We start from the raw sequence: 19,556 nt of genomic DNA, 5'->3' as shown, positions 1-19,556 counted from the left end.
TCACGCCCCAGGACTGATTTACCTCACAGCTGGAAGTCTGCGTCTTTCGACCCCCTTCACCCAGTTCTCCCCGCCCCCTGCCTCTGGTAACCACCACTCTGATCACTGTTTCTACGAGTTTGGTTTCTTTTGTGTGTGTGTGTGTTTTCTTTTTTGAAGATTCCACATATAAGTGAACTCATCCAGTGTCTGCCTTTCTCTGTATAGTAATTTTTGTCAAATCAGTATCCAAATTTTCCATTATTATGACCTGGCGAACGTTACGACTGAGCCACGAGGAGTACTTTTGGTACCAACACTTTCTTGTCCCTGCGTTTTCGAGCGGCAGTGTTGCAAGGACATAAGAGCCCTCACTCTGGAACCAGGCTGCTAGGGTTTGCACCGACTCCCCATTACTCTCTGGGGTGACCATGGGCAAGATATTTTACCTCTCTGTGCCTCAGCTTTCTCATAATGATACCTACTTCATAGGATTGCTGAAGTCAGTTACTGCCGGTAAAACACTGCCGGTAAAAGGAATGTTACATAAGGATTTGTTATTCTTATCAGTACAGTCTCCTAAGAAAGGATGTGTAGGGGGTAAGGCTTTGTGGTTGTTTTACCTTATTCATGTCTTTAATCTATGCTCTCACTTGGTTAATAGTAGCTTGGCTGTGTGTAAAAATCTGGGTTGAAAATTGTTTTTTTTTCTCTTAGAAATTTGAAAGTAATTCTCTACTGTCTTCTGGTTACTAGAATTTTTCTTATGAAGCCTGATGCCTTTCCATGTCCACTTTTTTTAGTGTAACCTATTTTTTTGCTTGTTTATTTTTTCTGTTTATTTAGTTTTGTTTTGACTCTGGAATAGCTTTTAAAAGGTTACTTTGGCTGCTTTGTTGGAGAACAGATGGAGGGGAAGCAAGAATAGGAAGGCAGAGAAAGGACGGTCAAATGACAGTGTCTTAGTGGTGGTGGCAACAGAGACAGAAAGAAGTGGACAGATTCAGGATATTTTTTGAAGGCAGGGCTCATAGAATTTGCTGTTTATTATTGTCATTATTAATTGTGGTAAAATACACATAATATAAAATTTACCATCTTAGTCAAGTATTCAGTTCAGTGGCATTAAATATACTCACGCTGTTATATAACCATCACTGTCACCCGTCTCCATAGCTCTTTCATCTTGCAAGACTGAAACTCTGTACCCGTTAAACAACAACTCCCTACTGCCCCCTCCCCTCAGCCCCTGGCAACCACCGTCCCACTTTTTGTTTTTATAAATTTCACTACATTATGTACCTCATATGAGTGAAATCATACAGTATTGCTCTTTGTGACTGGCTTATTTCACTTAGTGTAATGTCCTCAAGGTTCAGCCACGTTGCAGCATGTGTCAGAATTTTCTTCCTTTTTAAGGCTGAATAATATTTGAGCGTGTGTATACACTACATTTTGTTTACCTATTCATCTGTCAATGGACAGCTGGGTAACCTTTGGCCATTCTAAATAATGCTGTTGTGAACATGGGTGTACATGGGTGTACACATATCTCTTTGAGACCCTGCTTTCAGTTCTTTTGGGAATATACCCAGAAGTGGAATTTCTGGATCATATGGTAATTTTATGTAGTATTTTGAGGAACCACCATACTTTTTTCTATAGTGGCTGCACCATTTTACATTCTCATCAACAGTACACAAGGATTCCAATTTCTCCACATCCTTGCCAACACTTGTAATTTTCTGTTTTTTGATAATAGCCACCCTACTGGGGTTGATAGGATTTGCTATTTGAGATGGGATTGGTAAAGGAAATAGAGTTTCAAAGTATGAGTCCTTCTCTCCATCCATCTTTCCATATACTCTTTCCTCCTCTCATACTACTAACCATCCACCAATTTATTCACACGTCAATCTAAATCATCCACTCCTTCACCTTTCCAATTGTCCTTCCCCCCACCTACTGAACCCTCCATCCATCTCCCACTCATATATATATATGTGTGTGTATATACACACATATATATATGCATATACACACACATATATATACACACACATACACACATATATATACCTATATCTATATCTACATCTATACATAGACATAGATAGATATAGATATAGATATAGATTACATATAGATATAGATATAGATATAGATATAGATATAGATATAGATATAGATATAGATATAGATATAGATATAGATATAGAGAGAGATATAGAGAGAGATATATATATAGAGAGATATAGAGAGAGATTTTATATTCCAGGCACATTGCTAGGTACTGTGGAATGAATGAAACTCAGGTCCTGTCAGATTTATCTTTGCAATGAAAGGAATAGCCAAAGCCTTAATAACTAGGAAACAAGGTAGAGAGTAACGAGAACCACGAGACCTGGAGCTCCCTGCTCTGGGCCCTTAGTCTCTATCTCGGAACAGTCTGCAGGAGGCTGGCCTTCAGGAGCCCTTGCCCAGTGGTCTGTGATTTCCTGAGAAAGTTTCTTCTCAGCTCTTGCTTTCTTAATTCCTCATCTTCCTTCTCTGTCTCGATCTTACTTCTGTTCCCCTGGGGGAGCCCTGGCTTCAGCTGGGGTTTCTGCGCTAAGGAGATAAGGTCAACTGAATGACACTTAAGACTTGATTTTGTGTGTGTGTGTGGGGGGTTGTTTTGAATATTATTTTATTTTTGTCCTGGTGACATAAAGGTATTAGTGACACCAAAAAAACTGAGTAAAAATAGGGATGTGTGGGTAGGACTTTGGTTCCAGTTTGGGAGCTGGTTTGAAAGGGAAGAAATGAGAGATTTAGATGAATGAATCATTGCTGGCTGGATGAGGGATGGATGGATGGATGGATAATGGTTAGATGATGAATGGGTGAAGGATGGATGATGGATGATGGATGATGAATGAAGATGAAAGGTGGATGATGGAAGACAGAAAGATGGATAAGAGCAGTCGGTAAAGTCTCTCTGCCACCATGGGTCTTAATCAAAGCTTTCATTAACAGCCTTGCTCCTCAGAGGTGGTATGGTATAGTTGTAAGAGTTCAGTCCCTGGAGTCATACGCAGGTAGGTTTGGGTCCTGACTCTACTATGACTGCCTGTGGAGGAGGGACTTAGTCTTTTTGAGTCAGAATCTCCTCATGTGCTAAATGAAGATCATACTATAGTGGCCACCTGGTCAGAGCTAAGGTGAAGATTAAATGAAATAATGTAGATTAAGTATTCAGCTCAGTGCCTGGTACATAAAAAACACATTAAAAGTTATCTTTTATTGGTCATTTAATCAAATATCAATTGAGACCTATTATGTGTTGGGTGCCTAACAGGCTACAGAAGGGAGGGTCCAGAGTTATCTCCAGATATGCAAATGACATTGTATTCTTTTAAGGAGCAGAGAGTCATGCTAAAGAGGCATAAATTGCAGATGGCCTGGGTGGCCCATTGAAGAGACAAAAAGGGGTAAAGTAATGCATTTATGAACAGCTATCCAGAAATGAGGTCCAAATTGCCCAGGAGTGCTGACCTTTGCACTAGGAAGTATTCCTTGCATGTACTGTGTTCCTTCAGAGGGCCCTTTACTTGGACCGTCTCTGCCTACCAGACAACGTTTATTACATAATTGCCTGAGTGCTCAAATCAAGGGTAAAGGTGAGGTTTCCGTTGGGCCTTTTGAAACTTTAATTGTAGCTTAAGAGTCTCTGTTGTTACTTTCTGGGGACCCTGGGGCAGGGTTCCAGAACTTCAGTGAGCAAAGGAACCTTCTTGGGACCCTGTTAGAGTCCGGATTCCCAGCTTCCCTCTCAGCGCTTCTAATTCAGTGAGTCTCCAGTGAGCCCCAAACCTGCAGGATCTTCCAGCCCTGCAAATGACTCTGATGAAGGTCCACTGTGACCCGCTTTGAGAAATGCTGGCCTCAGGCTGGGACCACCAGAGTGAGCCCATGAGTCTCAAATGAAATTAGAACAGAGGTGGATAGCAGGAGGGAAAGAGCAATGAGGGGCTCTCATCCTACACCTGGAGAGCTGCAGGCACTCAAGGGACCCTCGACCCCGAACTGGAGTGGGTGTGAGGGTGGGAGGTTGGCGAGCAGGATTGATGGGGCATTCTACAAAGATCTGGGAACTTCAGCCTGGGCAGGAGAAGGCAAAAACGGGAAGGGCCAGGAGCGGGGCCGAAGAGCCCATCTATATAGCTAAAGAACATCCTAGATCTGCTCACCACATCCCAGAGCCCCCAAAGGGCCTGTCTCTAAAAGACAGACCCAACTTTCCCACAGCAAGTGGAGAGTTTCTGGATCTCGTTAACTCAGTGCAAGATACAAGTACAAATGAAGTGTTTTGTCTTCCCTCAGGTTTATATGATTTTGTGGAGGAGAGTCAGGGAGAGTTCTTAAGAGAATAGGACTCATTCATTCATTCATTCGTTCAGGAAATGTTTGTGGAGTGCCCACTAGGTCTAGGCACTGAGAGTACAGAGCTGAGTAAAAGCGGTCACTGCCCTTGTGGTACAATGCTGGGGCCCCAACTCCAGCCTCTGAGAGAAAGTGACAGCCAGGGCCCCTGAAACTATTTCTCTGAGCCACTGACCAAGGAGGCAGGAGCAGGGGTAAGAAGAGGAAATAAACATATATTAAAGCATCTTGCTCAGGTGCTAATCCAGGCTCATAATAATATTAATAATAATAATAGTTAATGTTCGTTGAAACTCGCTTTGTGCTAGGCTCTCTTTTAAGCATTTTGCAGGCTCATTTAATCTTTCAACAAGCCTATGACATAGGTGTAATTATTAGCCCTATCTTACGGATGAAGAAATTGAGGCTTAGAGAAGTGGAATGACCTGCCCAATGTCACACAACAGTAAATGGCAGAGCCAGGATTGAACCCAGCTCCACCTGACTCCCAAATTATGGACTTGCTCTCCTCTATGCCATGCTGCCTCATAGAGGTGGAAGTCTAGACTGAGGGTTCAAATGATTTCACACGTGGACAGGACATCAGTAACGGTAGAATGGAGAATCAGAGGCTCAGGGAGATAAACTGTCTTGTCCAGGGTCACACAGCAAAGCCACCACAGAGTAGGATTAGAAAGCAAGTCTTCTGATAAAAAGTCCAGAGCCAAAAAAAAAAAACCCCATGTCATTTCTTAGGAATGTGTGAATGGGTATATACTTGTGTGAGAGAGAAAAAAAAGAGAGAGACAGACAGACAAACACGCATATGTCACACACAGATGCACACGCGTGGCCGGTGACGGTCCCCCTGCAGGGCCTTGTGCTCGTCCCAGAGACGCTGGGCTAGCATCCTGTACGCTCCTTCTTTGGGTCACATGAGAAAAGCCCTCTTGTCACTTTCTCACCGTATCTTCTTTTGGACCCCAAACTGTACCCAGGACGTCCTTAGACATGTGGCAGTTTTTGTTCCTGGAAAGGGTGCCCAGAGGAACCTTGTTGAAGACCTGCCCGAGTCCCAGACAGGGCTCCCAGTGGCATGTGGCTGTTCCTCAAACTTGAATCCACGCCACCGCAGACTCTGAAAGCACCCATGAGGGAGTTTCCAGGAAAGCCTCGGGTCCTAGTAACTTCACTGGAACACAGATGCAGCTGTCCAAGGGCATGGCTTTGAACATGAGCCTGGACTAGTTCTGGTGTGTGAGGAATGTCAGCCCTGTGACTTTGCAGTCACACACCTTGGCCATGTGACAAGGCCGTATGCATGTGACTGTGGGCAACCAGTCAACTCAGGGGAGGGGAGGGGAGTCAACTTTCCCCCAGGGCCTACTCGAAAGCGAAGAGTTTTACAAATGTGAACTCGCTGTTATTCTCCTGGTAACTATTATCCCCATTTCACAGGTGAGTCCACCGAGGCCAGAGAAGTCCATGCGTGTGACTGAGGTCACACAGGAAGTAAATGGCAGAGTCAGGATTCAGCCTCTAGCTCAAAAGCCTGTGTCCTGGTGGCCATGTGGGAGGCAAAGTAGAAATGTCATTGATAATGCAGGCTTTGCTTCAGGCCTGGGTCCCAGCTCTGCCACTGACGAGGCCTTGGACCATGAGCATGTTATATATATAGCCCCTCAGAGCCTCAGGGTCCTCATCTATAAAATAGGGTCGTCAGATAACGAGCAGAATGGCGAGGTGATTAATGTCACCTTGTAGTCCAGGCTGGCCTGTGGTAATAGCCCCATTCATCCTGGCATTCTTATTTTTACATTATTCTAACCTTTTCCTGCCCTGCCCATCCCCGGGCTCACCCCTTACTGCCTGGCTGTTCCCCACAGACCATTACTGGGACTTCCACCCGCACCATGTGCACAGTGAGTTTGAGAGCTTCGCAGAGAACCACTTCACGGAGCTGCAGAGTGTGCAGCCCCCACAGCTGCAGCAGCTCTACCGCCACATGGAGCTGGAGCAGATGCACGTGCTCGACACCCCCATGGCGCCCACCCATGCCAGCCTCGGCCACCAGGTGCGTGCAGTCCGGCCTGGCCCGAAGGAGCCTGAGGCCCGTGGTGGGGCCCAGGCTTCACAGGAAGCTGATACAGGCTCTTACTCAACTCGCTTCCTGCCCTACGGCGCCAACGGTGGCTGAAGACCCAACGGCTCCTCCTGACCCTCTGACTGACCTTGTGACCCCCCACCCCTTATCTCCTCTCTCCCCATGATGGACAGAGCCCAGATAATTCCCACCCCCCACACCAACCCGCCTGACCCCAACCCAACGAATGGGCCTTCCTGACCCTCGCTGGCTGCAACCACCATTTGCTGGCCCCCCATGGATCTAGCATCCGAGTCATTGAGCACTGACCTCCACTGACGTCTGCTGGCCCCTGTCTCTCCCCAACGACCCCCTTTACTGACCCTGCTCAGACCCACTGACCTTAATCCCAAACGGTGACCTCCATTGACCTCTATCTCCCCTCATGACCTTGACTGCTTCTTCCCTCACTCATGGCTCACTTACTAAAGCCCATGCACTCTGGTGCCTAACTCGTAGGCCTCTCCACACCCCTACTTCTCACCCCGGGGCCACTGCTAGTCCATATGGTACCTTGTGCATGTGAGAAACAGGGACCTTTTCCCTGAGTCACTTGGCCCTGAACCGGGGGGCCCAGCTTGGCGGGATTTCAGCAGCCCCTCGTCCCCACAACCTGCACCCTATGCGTGGTGACCCTGCCTAACCTCTGTAACTTGAATGACCTCCAAATTCCCCCGCCTCTTTCACGTGTTCCTGGCCCCTGCTTACCGCCCCACCCTCGGCCTGCTCCGCGCTCCTCCTCCGCTGACCCCTGCCCTGCAGCCCTGAGCTTCCAAATCCCTCACTGGCTCAACTCTCTTTCTCCCACCTTTCCAGGTCCCCTACCTACCCCGCATGTGCCTCCCATACCCCTCGCTGTCCCCAGCCCAGCCCAGTTCTGATGAGGAGGAGGGAGAGCGGCACAGCCCCCCACTGGAGGTGTCGGATGGGGAGGCGGACGGCCTGGAGCCGGGGCCAGGCCTTGTGCACGGGGAAACAGGTAGGGGGGCCGAGCCCCAGCCCCGACCCTGGCCGTATTTGTGCTTAGGCCCACCCCAGCCAAGACCAGCTGACGCAGCAGTCACACCACAGAGCTGAGCGTGTGTGTGTGAGTGTTGTACCTCTCTGCGCTGTGTGTGAGTGTGAATGAGTGTGAGTGTGTGTACCAGGCATGCAGTGGGGGACCCGGTTCCCCGTGGACCTCTGCCGACCCAATCCTTCCCCAAGACCACTCCCCAGGGGACCCCGTAGAGTGGTGGGCGTGGGTGTGCGTGCTGGCGCGCTGACCGCCTCTGCCCACAGGCAGCAAGAAGAAGATCCGCCTGTACCAGTTCCTGCTCGACCTGCTCCGCAGCGGGGACATGAAGGACAGCATCTGGTGGGTAGACAAGGACAAGGGCACCTTCCAGTTCTCGTCCAAGCACAAGGAGGCGCTGGCACACCGCTGGGGCATCCAGAAGGGCAACCGCAAGAAGATGACCTACCAGAAGATGGCCCGTGCACTGCGCAACTACAGCAAGACAGGCGAGGTCAAGAAGGTGAAGAAGAAGCTCACCTACCAGTTCAGCGGGGAGGTGCTGGGCCGCGGGGGCCTGGCGGAGCGGCGCCACCCGGCCCACTGAGCCCGGGCCCGCAGACCCGCCGGGCCCGCCGGGCCTCCCCGCTGGCCATAGCATTAATCCCTCGCCCAGCCGGACACAGGGAGCAAAGCTCCCCGGGGCCGGGGCAGGACTGTGGCGGCCGGGCCTCGCCTCACCGCCACCCCCAAGTTCCCTACCCAGGTCCCCACTTCATCTCCCACCAGGACTCTAGCCCCACTCTCGGAAGGCCGTTGGGGCCTCTGACCCCAGGCAAGGATCAGCCTTGCTTAGTACAACCAGGGTGCTTCCTTGGGAGTTCGAAGTCACTATATCTGTAAATTTAAGCCCCTCTCCCTTCCCACACTTCTCCCTCATTAGCTTCCTGAAGAAACCCTATTATTAAAATTATTCTGTGAGTCCTTTTGCAGCACAGAGAATCTCTTAAAATTGTTTATGCACCTTGTCCGGGCCCGTGTGATCTCTGTTTTTCTCACTGGTCCATTAGGCATTTACTGAGGATGGTGGGAACATGAAGACCAATGACACACGGTGCCTGACCAGGAATTAGACCTGGTGGAAAGAATGAATCCTCAGCTGTTATTAGGGAAATAAATCATTAAAAAACTCTCCAAATCTGAAAAATAGTTTTTCTTTTAAAACCTCAGGGAGGCTTAAACTCATAATCTTTAGCTTATGACCCCAGTATGATGATGATGATGATAGTAACGGCAACCACGCTGGATTTTCTGGCCTTGAGAAGGGAAGTCGAAAATCCCATTTTATAAACTGAGGCTCCTCAAAGAAGTCAAGTAATTTGTCCAAGGTCACACAACTGGCGAGGGGTGGGCAGGACAGGAATTGGGCCCCAGAACTCCGGTGGGCCACAAGGTGTCCTCACAGAATCCACGTGAGCAGGACTCTGGACACGAGTGGACCCCTGGGGTGAAGCCCAGTGTCCTGTGTCCTCTGGCTTCCAGCCCACAGCAGGGGAGAAACAACAAAAGATGAGCCCGGTGGCCTAGAAGCTTCTTGCTCCTGACTACCCAGGAGCAGGAAGTGGCAGCCGACAGCCTGGGGGTGAAGAAAGTCCCTGCGGCCCTCAGAGAACCCAGACTCGGGGCCACTAGCGTTGGGCCATGCTCCACGCACCTCCTCGTTTCAAGGGCTCTGGCTCATGGAAGCCCGATTGTGACCTTCCTTAGGGAGAGAGACCCCGGAGAGAAGGTCAGTGGTGCATAGTCCTCTTTTAAAGAAGGTGCAAGTCTACGGCCATGCTGCCCCTGATGTGCCTGATCTTGTCTGATCTCAGAAGCTAAGCAGGGTCGGGCCTGGTTAGTACTTGGATGGGAGACCACCTAGGAAGACCAGGTGCTGTAGGCGATTAAAAAAAAAAAAGGTGCAGGAGGATGCAATCCGGTTTAAAACGGGTTAAAATGGCAGAAAAGAATGGATTTCAGTGTTTAAAGGGATGGTAAGGTTTGACCACGTGGACAATGCTCATGAGGAGAATTGTGTCTTCTCGACCACGGGGGACAAATGACCTTCCTTGATAATGGGTCTCGCTTGGAGTGTGTCGTCTGTGATTTGCTTTTTTCTGTGTAGCAGCTGATGCCCCTGATGTGAGGCAGGTGAGCGAGGGGGTCTGTTACAGGATACAGAGGTCACAGAGGAACAGTTCGGAGTGGGGCATGAGGGGATTCAGAACATTCTAAAAGTAATTTTTGTGTGAGTCCTTGTGACTTTGGCCAAAAGCCAGCTCTGCTTGTGTCTTTCACTTTGGGGTGTTTTTAGAGATTTACCACCCAGCCCTTCCCCTTGGGGGATGTCAGCCTCACTGTTGCCCTCTTCCCACCCGGTCCTGGACTGAGCACACCCAGGGTCCCACAGCAGGAAGCCAGCCTAGGTTCTTGTGAGCTGGTAAACTAGGGGCCAACTAATAAAAGCAAACATTCCTTCGGCATTTTCTACATGCCCAATGCTGCTCTAGCATTTTTATCGGTAAACCTGCTTCATTCACGGAACAATCCTATGTGGTGGGTGCTGCTATCATCAACCCCACTTTACAGATGAGGAAACTAAGGAAGGCACTGGGAAGTTAAGAGAGTGGCAGAGCCAGGACTCAAGGCCTGTGTGCTATAACCACACTGCCCAGCGAGGATGCTTCAGGCTCGTGGACCCAGCATACTCCCACTGCATAATTTGCCTGTCAGAGGGACATACACAGGCAGGGTTTGGGGTACCCTTGAAGTTCACCGAAGGTTAGGAAGGCAGAAGCCATCATATTGGGCTGGCGGTGGTAGGAACAGGAGCCAGCCAGGAACAACGCGGCCCCACCTTCCCCCACCTTCTCCTGGAGAGAAACTCGCTCTCTGGAATTTGTCTATATTTAGCAGGTAGCTGGGAAGGAGGCAGATAAGGAGGGCCTGGGGAGGGGGAGAGCCCCTTATATAGTGTGGGGACGGGTCCCTGCTCAGATCCTCTGTGGGTGGCCTGTGTCTGCTCAGTTCCTGGTGTGACCTCTGTCAAGATGCCTGAGCCGGGGAAGAAACCAGGTAGCTCCAGGCCTGGGGTTGGGCTGAGTGTGGGGCACAGAGGGCTGGGGGCATCTACAATTGGGGGGCGGGACTGGGGTCAAGTTCCTGAGAGGGGATTGTCCTCCTGGGTCCTTTTCTGGCTCTCAGTTTCTCCTTCCCGTCCTTCTGATGAGAGTGAGGGTGAACCAGGGCCTGGTGCACAGAGGGGAGGGAGCCAAGGCAGGAGGCTCCTGGGGTCACCCCCTCACTCTCAGGAGACAGAAGGACCTTTCCCTGCCCCAACCCCCGTCTCCTTCTGCAGCAAGGTTAGGCCTGGCTTGCCTTTTGGGAAAAGGCCGCTGCAGGCAGGCACCCAGGTTGAGTCTAGACTCCAGCCAGGCTCACCGAATGCTCCTGGACAAGTCCCTCCCCGCGCTGGGGCTCAGTTTCCCCATCTATACAAAGAGGAGTTGGGTTGGTTCCTTCTAGCTCTGAGAGTCTCTGCTTTATGAGCCTGCCCGCCTGCGGCCCCCACACCAGGCGTGGCCCCACACTGAGGTAATGCACACTCTGCTCTGGGAGAGGACGGTCAAGAGGGCCCTGAGCCGTGGCCAAGGGCAGAGAAAGTCACAGCCTTTCACAGGACCACAGGGGCCTGGTCCTGACCTGTATCCTTATCAAGGCTGTCCAGGGCACAGATCCAGTCCCCCAGCCTCCAGCCCCCTCCCAGGCCCGCTTTATCTCAATTGCTGATTCTCAGCCTGAGGTCCTTGGAGGACAAATTTAGCCACATCCGAGTAGGCAGAGTACCTGTCCCTTGCCAAGGGCCCCAGATGGTGTGGAGGAGAAGCTGGGCTCATCATTGGTTTCCCTGGGGATGGTACCCAGGGATGCACTTAGCAAAAGTCTTGTTTGGAGGTTAGACTCTCACACCAACTGGCTGTGTGATTTCGTTAAGTCGCTTCTCTTAGCTTTGGTGTCCTCATCTGAGAAATGGGCATAATAATTGCGCCTATCTCATAGAACTATTGGAACATTAAATAAGGTGATGCATTAAAGTGATTGGCACCATATTTAATAAGAGGGGCTGCAGGCGTGGGGTGCATGGGCAAGCCAAGGGCCCCTACAACCTCCATTGGCCCCTCAGTCTCAGCCTTCAGCAAGAAGCCACGGTCAGCAGAGGTGGCTGCCGGCAGCCCTGCAGTGTTTGAGGCCGAGACAGAGCGGGCAGGAGTGAAGGTGCGCTGGCAGCGAGGGGGCAATGACATCAGTGCCAGTGACAAGTTTGGCCTGGCAGCCGAAGGCACACGGCACACGCTGACAGTGCGGGACGTGAGCCCTGCTGACCAGGGGTCTTATGCAGTCATCGCTGGCTCCTCCAAGGTTAAGTTTGACCTCAAGGTCATAGAAGCAGGTAAGGCCCTGGTCAGTCTTCCCTGAGGTTTGAGCTTCTGGGTGCAGGGACAGTCCCGCCAGCTCTCCATCACTCGGGGTGTAGGAGGTGCTTTCCCACTTTCTTGCGTTTGCTTTGGCTGTGCCTTCTGCCAGGAAAGCCCCCTTTCCTGCAGCAAGACCTCTCTGAGTGCCCCCATGTGGTTCTCTGGCTCGTTCCAGACATTGTGGAGGTGGGGGAAATTCAGAGATGAACAAGACATGATCCTATCCTCCCACTGGACACCCACACACAGCCGGCGTGTTGTGTGCCACCAGCGAAGTCCTGGGAGGTGCGGGGTGGGGGGAGCCCAGCCCAGACTGGGGCCTGGACCGAGGCCAGAGCCTGGGAAAGGAGAGGAAGGACAGACTTCAGAGCTGGTCAGGGCAGACTCACGGAGACGTGGGCACAGACGGTCTGTGAGGGCAGGAGAAGGCGAAATGCAGGCTGGCTCCCCAGCTCAGCATGAGCCATCTCTGAGAGGCTCCTGGGGAGTGAGAGAAGAGGAGGGGTTTTGGAATCTTCATTCAAGTGAGACGCCTCGTAGACAGTGTGTATTCTTGGGTCTGATCCTCAGGAGAGATGGGGCAAAGGAGAGGAGTGGGTACATGAGCTCAGAGAGGTGGTGGGCAGAGAAGGGAGAGAATTTAGGGGACAGATGGGGTCATGGGCGGGTGAGAAGAAGAGAGGGACCAGATGAAGCTCTACACACACTGCAGTATTTAATGAGTCTATAAAGAAAACCTGCTTCATTCACGGAACAATCCTATGTGGTGGGTGCTGCTATCATCAACCCCACTTTACAGATGAGGAAACTAAGGAAGGCACTGGGAAGTTAAGAGAGTGGCAGAGCCAGGACTCAAGGCCTGTGTGCTATAACCACACTGCCCAGCGAGGATGCTTCAGGCTCGTGGACCCAGCATACTCCCACTGCATAATTTGCCTGTCAGAGGGACATACACAGGCAGGGTTTGGGGTACCCTTGAAGTTCACCGAAGGTTAGGAAGGCAGAGGCCATCATATTGGGCTGGCGGTGGTAGGAACAGGAGCCAGCCAGGAACAACGCGGCCCCACCTTCCCCCACCTTCTCCTGGAGAGAAACTCGCTCTCTGGAATTTGTCTATATTTAGCAGGTAGCTGGGAAGGAGGCAGATAAGGAGGGCCTGGGGAGGGGGAGAGCCCCTTATATAGTGTGGGGACGGGTCCCTGCTCAGATCCTCTGTGGGTGGCCTGTGTCTGCTCAGTTCCTGGTGTGACCTCTGTCAAGATGCCTGAGCCGGGGAAGAAACCAGGTAGCTCCAGGCCTGGGGTTGGGCTGAGTGTGGGGCACAGAGGGCTGGGGGCATCTACAATTGGGGGGCGGGACTGGGGTCAAGTTCCTGAGAGGGGATTGTCCTCCTGGGTCCTTTTCTGGCTCTCAGTTTCTCCTTCCCGTCCTTCTGATGAGAGTGAGGGTGAACCAGGGCCTGGTGCACAGAGGGGAGGGAGCCAAGGCAGGAGGCTCCTGGGGTCACCCCCTCACTCTCAGGAGACAGAAGGACCTTTCCCTGCCCCAACCCCCGTCTCCTTCTGCAGCAAGGTTAGGCCTGGCTTGCCTTTTGGGAAAAGGCCGCTGCAGGCAGGCACCCAGGTTGAGTCTAGACTCCAGCCAGGCTCACCGAATGCTCCTGGACAAGTCCCTCCCCGCGCTGGGGCTCAGTTTCCCCATCTATACAAAGAGGAGTTGGGTTGGTTCCTTCTAGCTCTGAGAGTCTCTGCTTTATGAGCCTGCCCGCCTGCGGCCCCCACACCAGGCGTGGCCCCACACTGAGGTAATGCACACTCTGCTCTGGGAGAGGACGGTCAAGAGGGCCCTGAGCCGTGGCCAAGGGCAGAGAAAGTCACAGCCTTTCACAGGACCACAGGGGCCTGGTCCTGACCTGTATCCTTATCAAGGCTGTCCAGGGCACAGATCCAGTCCCCCAGCCTCCAGCCCCCTCCCAGGCCCGCTTTATCTCAATTGCTGATTCTCAGCCTGAGGTCCTTGGAGGACAAATTTAGCCACATCCGAGTAGGCAGAGTACCTGTCCCTTGCCAAGGGCCCCAGATGGTGTGGAGGAGAAGCTGGGCTCATCATTGGTTTCCCTGGGGATGGTACCCAGGGATGCACTTAGCAAAAGTCTTGTTTGGAGGTTAGACTCTCACACCAACTGGCTGTGTGATTTCGTTAAGTCACTTCTCTTAGCTTTGGTGTCCTCATCTGAGAAATGGGCATAATAATTGCGCCTATCTCATAGAACTATTGGAACATTAAATAAGGTGATGCATTAAAGTGATTGGCACCATATTTAATAAGAGGGGCTGCAGGCGTGGGGTGCATGGGCAAGCCAAGGGTCCCTACAACCTCCATTGGCCCCTCAGTCTCAGCCTTCAGCAAGAAGCCACGGTCAGCAGAGGTGGCTGCCGGCAGCCCTGCAGTGTTTGAGGCCGAGACAGAGCGGGCAGGAGTGAAGGTGCGCTGGCAGCGAGGGGGCAATGACATCAGTGCCGGTGACAAGTTTGGCCTGGCAGCCGAAGGCACACGGCACACGCTGACAGTGCGGGACGTGAGCCCTGCTGACCAGGGGTCTTATGCAGTCATCGCTGGCTCCTCCAAGGTTAAGTTTGACCTCAAGGTCATAGAAGCAGGTAAGGCCCTGGTCAGTCTTCCCTGAGGTTTGAGCTTCTGGGTGCAGGGACAGTCCCGCCAGCTCTCCATCACTCGGGGTGTAGGAGGTGCTTTCCCACTTTCTTGCGTTTGCTTTGGCTGTGCCTTCTGCCAGGAAAGCCCCCTTTCCTGCAGCAAGACCTCTCTGAGTGCCCCCATGTGGTTCTCTGGCTCGTTCCAGACATTGTGGAGGTGGGGGAAATTCAGAGATGAACAAGACATGATCCTATCCTCCCACTGGACACCCACACACAGCCGGCGTGTTGTGTGCCACCAGCGAAGTCCTGGGAGCTGCGGGGTGGGGGGAGCCCAGCCCAGACTGGGGCCTGGACCGAGGCCAGAGCCTGGGAAAGGAGAGGAAGGACAGACTTCAGAGCTGGTCAGGGCAGACTCACGGAGATGTGGGCACAGACGGTCTGTGAGGGCAGGAGAAGGCGAAATGCAGGCTGGCTCCCCAGCTCAGCATGAGCCATCTCTGAGAGGCTCCTGGGGAGTGAGAGAAGAGGAGGGGTTTTGGAATCTTCATTCAAGTGAGACGCCTCGTAGACAGTGTGTATTCTTGGGTCTGATCCTTAGGAGAGATGGGGGCAAAGGACAGGAGTGGGTGCATGAGCTCAGAGAGGTGGTGGGCAGAGAAGGGAGAGAATTTAGGGGACAGATGGGGTCATGGGCGGGTGAGAAGAAGAGAGGGACCAGATGAAGCTCTACACACACTGCAGTATTTAATGAGTCTATAAAGACTGAGGAGGGACCGGGGACAGGAGGGGTCTCTGGTTAGAAGCTGCTCCATGACGCCTCACCTGATCCCAGCAGAGAAGGCAGAGCCTGTGCCAGGCCCCGCTCCTGCCCCTGCCGAGGCTCCCGGAGTTCCTGGAGAAGCCCCGACCTCAGCCACTGAGGTAGAAGGAGGCTCCCCAAGTCTCGAAGGTGAGAGGGGCTGGGCAGGGAAAGCCAGGGTCAGCGAATGGGGGTGTCCCAGGGCAGCTCTCAAAGGTCTCTGCTCACAGGATCAAGTTCAGCAGCCCCCGATGGCCACAGTGCCCCTGATGACCCAATCGGCCTGTTTGTGACACGGCCACAGGATGGCGAGGTGACTGTGGGTGAGTGTGGAGCCGATACAGCCAAAGGTATGGGGGTAGGAGGGAGGCATCAGGGCATCCCCGAGCCCATCCTGTCACCTGTCTCTTGTAGGTGGCAGCATCACCTTCTCAGCCCATGTGGCTGGGGCCAGCCTTCTGAAACCACCTATGGTCAAATGGTTCAAGGGCAAGTGGGTGGACCTGAGCAGCAAGGTGGGCCAACACTTGCAGCTCCATGACAGCTACGACCGGGCCAGCAAGGTGGGGCCTGCAGGGCACAAGAGCCTGCGGGCACAGGGGTCATGGGGACACATGTAAAGGGTCACGAGAGCCCTGGGAGGCATGGGGGGCACCATGAGACTGGAGGCACATGGAGGGTGCAAAGAAGGGGCAAGGGTGCTTGGGAAGTAGGTTGGGGAGCTAAGTGCACATGAGGAGCATGGGGCGGCTCAGAGGAGGGTTATGGGGAGGCACAGGGGACCTGTGAGACGTGGGGAGCTTGCAGGGCAAGATAGTCTCAAGGGGGCATAATAAGACTTGGGGTCCCAGGGAGCTCAAAAGGCTGAGGGACATGGTGAAGCATGGGGAGCACCAGCCAGTGAGGGTGAACAGCCCCTGGATGGATGGGTATCAGAGCTAATGGCCTCAGTGGCCAAGCAGGACAATCCATTATACAGACGAGGAAACCGAAGCTTGAGAGTTTGTCGTTGCTGGTCTGAGGTTACTCAGAGCCAGGCCTAGAACCTGTGCTGTGACTTGCAGCCTCGTGCTCTCTGACTCTTTCTGGCCCAGGCAAGGCGGCCTCTGGCAGGGCGGGGTTGACATGTTCAGTTATACGGACTGTGCACTGCACAAAAGTGCCTCGTCCTGAGTGAATGGCATTTGCCTTATAGCCATCACAGATTTATATTTTATCACCACCTTATGCCAACACATGGCAGTGGCGTGTCTTGAGAAGGGGTTCCTTTTGCTAGTTACACAAAACTATGGGGTAACTAAACCCTGACGTGTGAGAAGGTTGGTGGCCATTAGCCACCCCCAGTCTCCTTTAGGGGTGAAGGACCTCGTCTTCTAGCCCCTATCTCCCCTGACACCTCACCCCCATAGGTCTACCTGTTCGAGCTGCACATCTCAGATGCCCAGGCCACATTTGCTGGTGGCTACCGCTGTGAGGTGTCCACCAAGGACAAATTCGACAGCTGCAACTTCAGTCTCACAGTCCACGGTGAGGAGGGTGCCCTGGCCTCTGTCCTGAGCTCTGGCTCCCCATGGGTCCTGTCCCTAGTACCTGCCTCCATTTTTCCCAATGCTAAGGAGGATGCCTAGTCCTGGCCAGACAGCTGCTGGCCACATGCCCAAAGCTGCTCATTCAAGGGCATGAAAGAAATCCATGGAGGCTTCCAGGGCTGGAGTAGGGTGACAGCCAAGTCTAGATCTTGTCTGGGTCTTATCTTGATGTCCCAGGCTCCTGGCACAGGTGAATAGGTGAATTGAGAGATGAGTGGATGATCAACCACCTCTAAGATCACCTGTCCCCCTCCCTGATAACTTGACCCTGGCAAGGCTCAGGATGTGGGGTCCAGGGGAAGGTTCCCACTCCCAAGGGGTCGGGGATGGGCAGGTCTGTGATATTAGAACCCAGGGATCCTGGGATGGTCCCCTCTGAAGTCCCTTTCCCTGTCTCATCTCCCTCTTTGAACCCAGAGGCCATTGGCCCTGGAGACCTGGACCTCCGATCAGCTTTCCGCCGCACGTGAGTGGCCATGTCTCCTCAGGTCCTGGGGGTGGCTAGCCTCAGGGTCAGGGCTGGGGCGCTGTGGGGGTCAGGGCTAAGTTGATGGGCATGGGGGAGAGGAAGCTCCCTGGGCAGGTGAGGAACTGGTTCTAACCCCCACAGGAGCCTGGCTGGAGGTGGTCGTCGGATCAGGTACCCCTCCCTCCCCCAGCCCTACGTGCCCGGTACACAGACCCCAGGGGTCTGAGACAGGCAAAGAGCCGCCATCTGGCCAGCGTTCCTTCCTATCACTCCACCCTCACCACTACCCGCTCCCAGCCCCTTCTAGTAGGCTCTGCTTCAACCTCATTGGGGATTCCTTTCCACAGTGACAGCCACGAGGATGCTGGGATTCTGGACTTCAGTTCACTGCTGAAGAAGAGGTGAGTCCCTGAGTAGCAGCTCCTGGGGAAGGTGGCAAGACCCAGTTTAAAAATCCTGGCACTGTGGTTTTACAGCTGTGTGTCCCTGAGCAGGTCACTACACCTCCCTGAGCTGGTTTCATTGTCGGTCAGATGGGACAATCCTGGTGTTGGGAAGAGTCAGAGGGCTCTACAGATATTATGTCCTGTGAACTAACATCCTCACAGCATCCCCCACGACCACCCCACACTCGAGTCTGCAATAGCTCACCTCAGTAGGTTGCAGGGACCCAGAAGATGCTAGGAGAGGGCCCTAGAGCCACAGGAATTGCTCACCCAGCTCAGCCCAACTGACTCATGTCCTCTGTGTCCTCTCCCTCTCTCTCCCGGACCCTGCATTACGGCTGATGCTACTGTGGCCCAGAGAGTAAGCATTGGGGTCGGGTGTTTGGGGGCAGCAGGACGCTGGCAGGATCCCATCCCCTCACAGTGGGTGAGAGATGGATGAGGCTGGTAATCAGACAGACCTGGGTGAGGTTCTGATACCCACCTGCCAGAGCTCAGGAGGGGTAAACAAGGAGAGGCGGAAGGGCGTGAGTGCAGGGAGGAGGAGGCGGGGAGGGCCATGGGCTCCCACCCCTCAAGTCTTTGTGGAGCAGTAGACCACTCCTCTAACGGGTCCCTGCCTTTCTCCCGACCTGGAGCAGCAGTTTCCGGACCCCACGGTGAGTGCCCTGTGACGCCCAGCACCCCTATCACCCTTACTTCCATCAAGAACCCCTTCCTAGCCTCAGCCCCCACACTGAGCCTTAAGCCCCCTGGACCCCTGGAACTGGCGGACACTCATGCCAGCTCAAGCTGCCCCATCAGAAAGGAAGGGGCAGACGGGCCGGGGCAGCTACAACCTCTTGGTCTTGGCCCCAAGAAGCCCCGCGCTAGGGGAGGGGTCTGCAATCCTGCCCCTGGCCACGCGGTGTCCCCTGAGGCCTGTGCTCACGGACTGCGGGACACAGGGACTCGAAGCTGGAGGCTCCGGCGGAGGAGGACGTGTGGGAGATCCTGCGGCAGGCGCCGCCGTCGGAGTACGAGCGCATCGCCTTCCAGCACGGCGTCACGGACCTGCGCGGCATGCTCAAGCGGCTCAAGGGCATGAAGCGCGACGAGAAGAAGAGCACAGGTTAGCCCTCCGCCTCCACGCGAAGGGAGAGGGCGCAGCTCCGCCGCCCCCCACCTCACGCACGGAAAAAGAGGAAGGTCCAGCTTAGCCCCGGAAAGGAGAAGAGTTAACCCCACGCTTGTGCAGGTTAACCCCACTCTTGCGTAGGGAAAAACAAACAAACAAACAAACAAACAGGAGTGCCCAGGTTAGCCCTTTCCACACAGAAAAAGAGAAGGGCAAAGGTTAGCCCAGAGACACCTCGAGGAAAAGGACAGAGCACAGGTTAGCCCTCTTCACCTATTAAGACCAGGTGGTCCCTTCTTCCTGCACCTGCCCTTAAAAAGAAAAACCTGCTACACCCTTGCAACACAAGAAAAAGGGAAGAAGCTAGTTTAGGCCAAAGACCAACAGCTGGGAAAAGGGTCAAGCCCGTTTAGTCTTCCTCACAGGCAAACAGAACAGAACA

At 53.2% G+C, this 19,556-nt stretch overlaps 2 protein-coding genes and 1 pseudogene across 2 annotated transcripts in view; all 3 read left to right on the top strand.

Annotated features, from left to right (window-relative positions):
• SPI1 (Spi-1 proto-oncogene) overlaps nucleotides 1–8,679 on the top strand; it is a 15,528-nt gene extending 6,849 nt beyond the window's left edge. The window contains exons 3-5 of the mRNA XM_011356975.2: nucleotides 6,270–6,457; nucleotides 7,343–7,505; nucleotides 7,808–8,679. Of these exons, the coding sequence (XP_011355277.1) occupies nucleotides 6,270–6,457; nucleotides 7,343–7,505; nucleotides 7,808–8,127 (671 nt within the window). The 3' untranslated portion in view covers nucleotides 8,128–8,679. The remainder of the gene's footprint in view (nucleotides 1–6,269; nucleotides 6,458–7,342; nucleotides 7,506–7,807) is intronic.
• Nucleotides 8,680–9,346: 667 nt separating this feature from the next.
• LOC111737831 lies at nucleotides 9,347–9,465 on the top strand (annotated as a pseudogene).
• Nucleotides 9,466–10,612: 1,147 nt separating this feature from the next.
• Nucleotides 10,613–19,556, top strand: part of MYBPC3 (myosin binding protein C, cardiac) — a 21,301-nt gene continuing 12,357 nt past the window's right edge. Inside the window, exons 1-11 of the mRNA XM_023528768.1 lie at nucleotides 10,613–10,637; nucleotides 11,746–12,012; nucleotides 15,530–15,643; nucleotides 15,724–15,816; nucleotides 15,908–16,056; nucleotides 16,903–17,020; nucleotides 17,500–17,548; nucleotides 17,693–17,722; nucleotides 17,899–17,952; nucleotides 18,636–18,656; nucleotides 18,945–19,108. Coding sequence (XP_023384536.1) covers nucleotides 10,613–10,637; nucleotides 11,746–12,012; nucleotides 15,530–15,643; nucleotides 15,724–15,816; nucleotides 15,908–16,056; nucleotides 16,903–17,020; nucleotides 17,500–17,548; nucleotides 17,693–17,722; nucleotides 17,899–17,952; nucleotides 18,636–18,656; nucleotides 18,945–19,108 — 1,084 coding nt within the window. The remainder of the gene's footprint in view (nucleotides 10,638–11,745; nucleotides 12,013–15,529; nucleotides 15,644–15,723; nucleotides 15,817–15,907; nucleotides 16,057–16,902; nucleotides 17,021–17,499; nucleotides 17,549–17,692; nucleotides 17,723–17,898; nucleotides 17,953–18,635; nucleotides 18,657–18,944; nucleotides 19,109–19,556) is intronic.

Source organism: Pteropus vampyrus, unplaced genomic scaffold (assembly GCF_000151845.1).
Source record: "Pteropus vampyrus isolate Shadow unplaced genomic scaffold, Pvam_2.0 Scaffold31, whole genome shotgun sequence".
In the NCBI taxonomy this organism is placed as follows: Eukaryota; Metazoa; Chordata; class Mammalia; order Chiroptera; family Pteropodidae; genus Pteropus; species Pteropus vampyrus.
Note: the sequence above shows the minus strand (reverse complement) of the source record. Positions and strands in the feature narration are given on the sequence as shown.